At 39.3% G+C, this 9,829-nt stretch overlaps 1 protein-coding gene across 1 annotated transcript; it reads right to left on the bottom strand.

The window, feature by feature from the left end:
- Positions 1–1,185: 1,185 nt before the first annotated feature.
- On the bottom strand, positions 1,186–6,008 carry LOC125289820 (profilin-2-like). Its single transcript, XM_048236865.1, has 4 exons — positions 5,877–6,008; positions 5,518–5,673; positions 3,260–3,452; positions 1,186–1,833 (listed from the first exon to the last, which is right to left on the bottom strand). The coding sequence occupies exons 2-4, from the start codon at positions 5,650–5,652 to the stop codon at positions 1,736–1,738; spliced, it is 426 nt and encodes a 141-aa protein (XP_048092822.1). The 5' UTR covers positions 5,653–5,673; positions 5,877–6,008; the 3' UTR covers positions 1,186–1,735.
- Positions 6,009–9,829: the final 3,821 nt, after the last annotated feature.

Genomic DNA, 9,829 nt, shown 5'->3' with positions numbered 1-9,829 from the left:
ATGCTATACGTCTTCTTCATGTCTTTCACACACACACACATACACACCCAGACCCACAGACACACACTCTGGAGGTGAAACATTGATTCCAAAAGGTGTGTTGAAGTTTTCAACTGTTTTATTATATGTGACAGAACTGTCTGTTTTCTTCTCGGTGACTGACCAACACCCCATACCCTCACCGAACACACACATGCACACTGGTTCTGTCTGGCATCTCGCATTCCAAATTTCACCTCTCTACACCCCAGCCACCAGCCTCAACCCATCCCTGCCTTGCCTGTATCAGCTTGTCCAGCATACAGGCTACTTTACATTTACATTAATTCTTTTAGCAGACAGTTTTATCCAAAGTCATTTGTATGCATGCCATAGAAAAACAGGATGTGCCAAGTCATTAATTCAGACAAACAGGGTGCATTTTTATTTTATTTGTCATGAATGCAATACGCTTCCGTACTATTGTATTTCAAGTTGATTTTTCAAGAAAAATCACTACTATCTTGCTTCATGTCCCTTCATTTGTCAAAAATGTTTTTTAACCTGACATTTACACTTTAAGGATTTGTATGCATCACATACATTGAAATACTCTTGTTAAACATGTTGAGCAACATGGGGTGTCTTTTAATGTTTTGGACGCTCATGGGGAGAGGCGCTCTGATGGTCAGTTCAGCAGAATGTATCCCTGCATGGCACTGCAATCCTGAGCTGTATAATTTCCATACTAGAGTTAGAACACTCTCCACGGCTGAAGAGTAGCAGGCCTTCAAGATAGAGGCTGACACCTTGAATTTCTGCAGCTGATGAAGGAAGTAGAATCTTTGTCTGGATTTCTGAACTGATGAACAGTTTGTTTTTGAGTTTGCCAGCCATGCTACGGAAGCGTATTGCATTCATGACAAATAACTACTGTATTTAAAGTTGATTTTTCAGGAAAAATCACTACTCACTACTATCTTGCTTCATGTCCCTTCATTTGTCAAAAATGTTTTTTAACCTGACATTTACACTTTAAATCAGTTTATCCAGGGAAATTCTGAATCTGAATGGATGCTCCTAAACTCAGGTCACAGCCAAGCAATTTAAAGCTGTTTGTATTGACCACATTGTACAGTAGGTTTAAACAAGTTTTCCAGAAATAAAGGGAGAGGAATAAGTTAACAACAACACAATACACACAGATGACCTTAGAATTATTTATCTTTATTTAGAATCTCTTTTTTTTGTTCTGTAGGACACAACAACAAGAAACAAAAAAAAAAAAAAAAAAACTACAGCAGATGGCTTAACCAGAGGGGATAGAGATTTAAATGATCCAGTCACATCCCTGCCGAATACTGAACGCTGTGTACCATTAACAATCACACCAATCAAACATGCAGCCATCGTAAGGGTTCACAGTGATCAATCCTTACTGAGGCGCTGCTGTTGATGAAGAGGAGGAGGAGGAGGATTATTATGATAAGACAGGATGGTGGGCACTGACAACCAACATAATCCCATCACCATTCACTGTACTCTAAATAACATTAGTGGTATACAACAAAATGTTAAATGGACTGGAGTGGCTTGCTATTACGAACTGAATCACTAGGTCATGTATAATGAGTGTTTGGCGGCTCATCAACAATAAGACTCAATAAAATGGTGGGGACTGAGGTGGGAGATGGTAATCAGGGCGAAGGGGGCGGGGGTGTGAGGAAGTGTCAGTGGTTGTATGGGCAGAACATTCTCAGAAGCCAGAATCCTTGAGATATTTAGCCACGTTGTAGGCAGCTTGGCCTACCTTTCCTCCATGAACATTCTCATGTCCCTGAACAATAACCAGAGCTGGGTAGAGAGAGAGAGAGAGAGAGAGAGAGAGAGAGAGAGAGAGAGAGAGAGAGAGAGAGAGAGAGAGAGAGAGAGAGAGAGAGAGAGAAAGAAAGAAAGAAAGAAAAGAGAAAAGAGAGAGAAGTAGGAGAAAGAAATGGGCACATGTAAACAGCATATTCATTTTGAAACATGATGAGGGTTCTAGAGGGCAACAAATTTAAAATTGTTAAGGGTGCGACTACAATTTTTCCTGGGTCGCACTGGTACACCTAACGTCAAAAGGGCGAGTGCCTAGACTTTCCTCGCATCTGCTGTATTTCCACGAACTAAGCGTAACTAGACACGAACAGTCTCAGCAGCATTGTTAACACTTCATCAAAGATTATTGGAACACAGCTAAATAGTCTGAGTGCAAAGCTCCAAAAGGCTAAAAGTATCATCAGTCAGCCTGATCCATGTTTTAGGTGGTGAATTTTCATTAATGCCCTCTGGGAGGCACTATTATTCTGTCAGGACAAAAACAAAAAGGTATTCTGGATCCTTCATCCCTACATCCATTAGATTATTAAATAAGGTTGAAGGGATAGAGTACACTACTGAACATTTTGATTTACTGAGCGCTGTTCATCACTGACAGGACAGGGTGCCTGACTGTATGTGTGTGTTAAGATGTATGTCTTTTATCTTCTTATTTATTTTATTTTCTTTAGGTCTTGTATTTCTATATTTTATATTACATAATTTTTTATTTTTATTTATTTATACTAATTATTGTAGATTGATGGAGACCGGGACTGCAAACTTAATTGCCCACTGATGGGATTAATAAAGTTTTCTGAATCTGAATCTGAATCTAACTAAGGAAAGTAGTTTAAAAATCAATAGATAGTATTCAAATTACTATATATTTTTTGCTATTAGTAATTATGCAGATATAAAATACTATAAATTATTAACAAAATATAAAGTTTATGAATTCCAAAATATGAAACAGAAACATATTACATGAGCCCTATTTTGTGTGTGATGTGAATGATCACATAATATTCGATATTACTGATGGGAGTCATGGTGGTGGGGCTCCCCAAATCAAATCAATACGGTCATTCCCGGTCCAAGCTCTGACAACAGCTCAGACACAGAATGTATATGGAGAGCGATAAAAAGGCGACCTTGAAATTGTGGCGTTATAGGCGGCATGATGAAAAATTTGGGTGCACCTACATTTTGTACTGTACTGGTGCACCAAAATAAAAATAAAAGTTAGGCTAATTCAGTGCAACCAATGCAAAAGGCTAGTCTGGAGCCCGGTCATACTGTAGGTCTGTCAATATCTTTATTGAAAGGTAAGTATTATTCTTGCAAACAAGCTTTTTTTTCATCGCGCACACTGGATGGAGACATTTTCACCAAATTTCAACCAAAAGGAGGATGACCGTACCTTTGTTAGACTTGGCAACACAAATGCTGTAAGTTATGGAGTCGGGGTTGCTTTTTTTGGTGCGCATGTCCATTATCTCCACATTGTCCCCACGGTTGTCTCTCAGCACTCTGCAATTAACCCCTGCCACTGATGTGCCAGTAGTCAGCAGCTTAGAGCGGTCGGGGTTCACCAAAGCCTTGATCTCAGCAACCTTCCATGACCACAGAAATGAGAGAAATGGAAAAGAGAGGATACAAATCAAAATAATGTTTTTTTGATGCGATTAGACTGGTAACATTTGTTTGTCCTTTTGAATGGTTGTAGCCAAGGATAATTGTAATCACTGATAATTGTGATGACATTGCTAAAAAAAAACAAAAAAACAATTCTAGGTCAGATAGGTGAAAATAATATCTTCCATCCTGTTCTCTCTCTCTCTGCGACCACCCCTCTCAAACCCTTGTCCTTCCTTCAGCCACATTGTTTTGAGGGACTGACTAATGTTTGGTGACTAGCCTGGTCAAGTCTACCTCTCCCATTCTTGGCATGAGTGGGCCAGCAAGCATATCCAACATCACACAAATTAACACCAATTTGATTATTAAATCTCTAAAATCCTGATAAGGAAGGTACAAGATGAGCACTCCTCCAACAAAGTACAGGTCCAAAGTCTCATGACATGTGGGTGGGACCCTTGATACAAGACACAGGAAATGTGATCACTGTTCTTGACCACTAGAGGTCCTCTTGCTTCAGATTTCAACTTACCAAATATGGAAAATTGGTTGGCTTTTCTCTCTCCCATAGTTTGGAGATGAGTGGTTCAAATACAAGCAGTGACATGTTCATCGACACATTTGCTTGCACACATGCATCACAGTCTGACTAAAAGATGGATTTATGTACGATACTTTACATCTGTGTTCAAAAAGATCTGTGACAGTTTAAGAGAGACGAGGCCTACATAACGCTACCACCACTAGTACTACCACTACTGATACACTAAATGGAAGAAGCAGGCCCAAATCTTAATGTACAGTTCACGTCCTGCAAATTCTTCCTCTTACAAAAACTCTTGGCAGGAAGGAAAGAGTAAGAATATCCAGTGAAGTGAAGTTGAAGTGAAGAAGTGAGCCGAGCCACTTCTAGCATGGTGTTCATTCATAGCCCAAGGAAAAGAACCATCTTATTCAATGAACCATGTAGCCTAACCCAAGTAAACTACTTCCTCTGGCAATTTCTGTTGTTCTGGTTTCAAAAAGCAAAGACCAAGCCGCTGACACAGTGGGACATCTCTTAGGCCTACTTACTCCATCCACACGAGGGTAGCCTGATTCATGTCCTCTCCAAATATCTGAAAAGTTTAATGGTTGTGGATGGCATGCTTGTTGTTCAGCAGGTGTAAGGTGCAGCAAGTCGTTGCATACGTGAAAGTTTTGCACAATACGCCCAACTAGACTCCCATAGGCGGAAGTGAGTTAGATCGGTACCCCCCTCGCACACTTCCTAGATACGCGCGTTTCTTCGGTTTTTAAGCTCAACCTCATGACCAAATAAGGGAATCGTTCAGAGGCAGTCTCAGACTAGTCTCAGACAGCATCAGCATAAAATGAATTAAATTTCTTTTTTAAATCAGACAGCCACAATCTTGAGACAAGGCTCAACGGGTTGTTTTTTCGAGTGAGAAAATCTTCTGATGCATCGGATCAAGAAACCAATCCTGTGCTTATTTCTAGCCGAGACGAATGCACTTCTGACAGATCAGGAAGAATATACAGGAAGTAGGCTAGCCTGTTGAGTAACGAAACAAATCTGTCCGTTTTGAATTGACTTTGCTTATTACAGACTTGCCTGTGGACATATGAAAGCCATATCATCATATATATAGTAGCCTAGCCTAATATATAGTATGCTTTTAGGGAGTTACCCAATCAGCAGGAGTTAGAGACAGCCTAATAGAGATGCATTTTTTTTTTTATCGCTGTAGCCTAGCCTACTGTGAGACTCAGGCGCAACCCAGTCTAAAGTTTAAAGACAACATGGCTTGCTCATGATTGTGTCTTAAAATTGCTCATCCAGTAACATACAGGGTATTGATTTTTGACATTCAAAGGCAAATAACTTTTCCCCCCATCATCCCATTTTACACAAAGGTAAATCTTTCACTTAGGCGCGTTCTTAGGTAAGCTCAGATACTGTACATCACTTACAACGACTTTGAAGTCAATCATGAACCGATTAGATTTTTTATGCAGGGTGTGCCCATGTCCACCTACCGTTATTCCTTGGAGCACCGGCGACGACGCCCACACCGACTCTGCACCCGTTTCATGGCCTACGATTGCGGCGCCCCTGATTTCTAGCCCCTCACCTTGGATTAGTAGATTAGTGATGTAGCTGTCCCACGACATGGTTTCAGTATAACTATGTCACTGGAGATGAAAAGGAGACTAGTAAGTGTAATAAAAGTCACCAGCTTTAAAAATACTAACATTCAGTATTGTCTCAAGTAAGTGAAAAAGGTAACGCTACTTGATCAGGCAATACTAGACTACACAACACTGACTGGTAACAGAGGGCAACAACTATGTTCAAAGTAGATGAATAAGGCTAAATAAGCGTATCATTCGCCTACCTGCTCAAACGATCCCGGCGACTTTTACAAGAAGCTGCAAAGTGGAGACAAGGAAGTTTGAGTGAATTTATACCCTTCCACGGCAGCGCGCGCTGTGCCCCGCGGGACTCACTTCCTCAAATCTTTTTTTTCCCTTGACACTTAAGCCGTGACAGAGCGCACACAGCAGTCAGGTCTCTGCTGCTTGAAATCAGGTATTCGCAGTTGATCGAGCGGACTTGTGTGTAGCCTAGCCTACAAAGAAGGCTATCGCAGCGGATAAAAACGACTTTTTGTTTCAAAGTTGGGATGGTTGCTACCCTGACATTTGTTAGTCTTTCTGTTGAGAACAGCTGTGGAAAACGACCACTCTGGCAGCATATTAGCCTACGCAATTCAATAAGCGGTCCTGTACATTTAACCCTTTGCAGAGGCCCATTCTAATTTCGGTACCCCAGTACCGATGACGTTCAGTCTAATAACTCCGCCATACCCCAACCAATTTTATCACTGAAAACTTCCTCAAACACGTCACATCATAGGCTTTCTGGCGATTTGATTGATTGGCGCGAATTTCTTTTACTACGTGAAGGAAAAATCAAGAGTTGACGTCTCCCTCCACTAGAGGAAAAACAGCAGGAAGCACTATGCATCGTTGATCTTGACGTCGTCTAAAGGAGAAACTACTGGATCATCTGAGGTAAAAACAAGTCTTTTTATGTTATTATTACTTGTTATCCATGTTATTACTTCAAAATCGTTTTTAAAAGTTATTTTTGCTGGTAATTACACCTTGTATGCATGGCCGTAACATAATGCGTGTGTGTTCACTTCAGCTGATGACAGCTGGTATTTTAGCACACCGTAATCTTTAGTAAACTCATCATTTTCAGTCATTTTTGGGGGGCTACTATATGTCAACCACGATTACAGACCTACTAAGACTGAAACTTTAACGATTTGTTCTATTTTGAACGATGTTGCTTGCTTGTCATCTGATAGAAAACTAGCTAAGTTAGGTAACGTTAGCATCAGGAGAGGCTGCAACATGTCCTTGACGCGTAGTCGAGATAAAGTTCACTCCCGTGCTTCATGACTGCCAACTTTATGTCAAGTAGACCTAATCGGTATTTTATTGTCAAATAAACCTTTCATTCCTTCGTAATATGTATAGCACAATTTACAGTTGTTTGTAGCCAAGTTGCTTAGCTTACTTAGATAGAAACATCTGACATGAATGACAACGTTAATGTTACGTTACCGACGTGAAGACTGTGTTGATCACCGATGGTGTAACGTAAGGATTTTATTCATTGACTGCTGTTTTCATGAATACATGACTGAAGATTTGTTATAAATGTGTTTTAGTATTGTTTAGCTTTTAGGCTGTAAGGTTGGCTGCTACGATTATGAGGTTTTTGGGTGGCTAACTATGATGGGAGCTCATACACCCAAGCCTACTCGTCAACACATTATTTTCTAAGGGGGTGTTTTGTCTTTACGCAACTGCAGTAGCCTATGCACGGTGTGTATGTGTATGCATATGCTGTTTAGATGTTTTCTGTCATCTCCTGACTCATGTTAATAAATCAATTTTTGCTTGTAAGCTGGTATGCTATGTATGGTTTAGCCAAGGCAATAACACTTACTGTAGTGAGCTCTGAGACTAATGTTACCTCTCCAAGCAATATTGGAGTTCTCCAGTGACAATAATACTTTTAGTGAAAAGAGTCATGGTTGGTGGTGATTAAGATTATGTGGAAGTAATGTAAAATAAAACTAAACAACCTATTCACTATCAGACCTGTGATTTGTTATTTTAGATGGAGGGAGAGAAGTACGTGCAACTGGGGTGAAAGCAGCCGACTGCTGATGGCAAATATGACCCCAAGGACCACGATGGCATGGACATGGGACATGGATGGGTAGCTTCTGGATGAAGAAGAAGACAATGATGTGCTACAGGAGGAGATAATCTTCCATCATCCTCAGCTGGGTAAGCATGTTTGTGTGTGTGTGTGCGTCCATCTGGGCGCAAGCACATTTCTGGTTGTGATAAGAGTGTTGCTTATAACAATAATGAGAGGGATTATAGTGATAATAGTTTGGTTAGATTTATAATTCAATTTCTATATTTCTTATCTGACAATTTCTTTATTTTGAGTTTGGTCAAGTCCCATGTCAGGTAGAAAGCATACACTTTGCCTATCCTTCCAACACAGACAGAGACACCAACTCCAATAGCATTTACACCCCATCGTCTGCTAGGCTTAGATGGACACACACACACGCATGCACACACACACACGCACACACACACACACACACAACCATGCCACAGCTGTGACAATGCACACACCACGGATCTGGTGTGAATGTGGCGTTAGTGTATCACCTTATGTGTGGGGCAAATGATATGGATAATTATATATTGTATCAAATTATATGCTGTATGGTTGTTAAATGTATTGAATTTCTTCTAACGTTTTAATTGTTTATATATATATGTGTGTGAATGTTAGTATGAATTGATGTTTTGTTCACCATGTAAGATTTGTTGATCTTTGTTATACTGTTGTCTTGTCATTCTTGTAGTTCTAATAGTTACTGCATGTTTGTAAACATATGTTTATGTTATTTACCTGAAGTTGTTGTTCCTGGTTATTTAATCACATTGTTTAAGACTTTTCTAAATAAAATGATTTATTTCCCCTTTTGTAAACCTAACACATGTGCCAGTGTCTCTATATTCTTGTTTTCATAGTAGAATGAAGCACACGGAGAAGCAGTTACAATCAGCTAGTCTGTCTTTCAGCCTTTATCTGTCCTCCCCACAATTGATTTAGCCTCTTCAGAGTACAGTAAGACATCCCATATTGAGCTTGTTTTGATGGTAAAACAGCTTATTTTTTTACATGACCATTATATCTGTATTTTTAGGTCAGATGCCAAACCGGGAAATGAAAACATTCTACTCTTTAAAAATTCTACTTGTTACTGTTATGAGTAAATTAATCATAACTTCTGAACCAAAGGTGATAAATTGATTCTGTTTTTTTTTCACTGAGGAGAACACAACACTGGCTATCCTTTGCACACTATATCTACAACAGACATCAGGTGAAAAGAAAGATTCATCTTGAGAAATTGATATTTTCACGTTTTTTGATATTGAATTTTGAAGGTTTTGTTTAAAAACAATGTGTGTTACCCTCAAACTTATTAACTATGAAATGTACCATTTTAAAGGGCTAGTTCTCCTGATTACAATGGTGGGTATATCTTATCTCTGTCATGTAGCATGGCCACACAATAAGCCTTTTTTTGTCTCACAAGGGCATCAAGTATGAAAAACGGAATGTTTCGCGTCCGCCTGCAAAGGTCTAATAAATTTATCATAACTTTTGAACAAAAGGTGACACATTGATTCTGTTTTTATCACTGAGTAGAGGACAAAATTGTGAATCTCCCATACACTCTATGTTTTTCTCTATCTACAATAGAAATTGGGAGAAAAATTAGATTTATCTTGACAAACTGATATTTTCGTGTTTTTGGGGTTGAATTTTAAAGATATTTTTTAAAAAATTATGTATGTTCTCCTCAAACTTATTAATTATATTTTATACCATTTGAAAGGGCTATTTCTCCTGATTAGAGTGGTGGGTATATTGTATCTTTGTCATGTAGCATAATCATACAATAAGCCTTTTTGTGCCATAAGGCCATCGAGTATGAAAAAATGGAATGTTCGGCACAGTCTGCAAAGGGTTAAATGTGTTTGAGTCGAGTTGTATGGGTTGATATGACAGGCTATGTGATGAACAACGGCAAGACAGTGCAAATGATGAAAAACAGACAAATAGTCTAATTAACTAGATGTACCGCATAGCGGTACAAAATATGACCGCCGCTCAGTCCTGTACATCCATTCCGCGAAAATAAATCACAGTTCAATTTGTCTCCATATTTTA

Source organism: Alosa alosa, chromosome 24 (genome assembly GCF_017589495.1).
Source record: "Alosa alosa isolate M-15738 ecotype Scorff River chromosome 24, AALO_Geno_1.1, whole genome shotgun sequence".
Taxonomy (NCBI): domain Eukaryota; kingdom Metazoa; phylum Chordata; class Actinopteri; order Clupeiformes; family Clupeidae; genus Alosa; species Alosa alosa.
The sequence above is the reverse complement of the archived record's forward strand: the minus strand, read 5'-3'. Positions and strand labels throughout refer to the sequence as shown.

What these genes read in the sequence shown, in the direction of transcription:
- LOC125289820 (XM_048236865.1), bottom strand. Translation starts at nt 5,652, where the DNA reads ATGTCGTGGGACAGCTACATCACTAATCTACTAATCCAAGGTGAGGGG. An exon ending in CGGTGCTCCAAGGAATAACG is followed by an intron (nt 3,453 to 5,517) that starts GTAGGTGGACAT and finishes TGGTCATGGAAG; the next exon opens with GTTGCTGAGATCAAGGCTTT. An exon ending in TGTTGCCAAGTCTAACAAAG is followed by an intron (nt 1,834 to 3,259) that starts GTACGGTCATCC and finishes CTCTCTACCCAG; the next exon opens with CTCTGGTTATTGTTCAGGGA.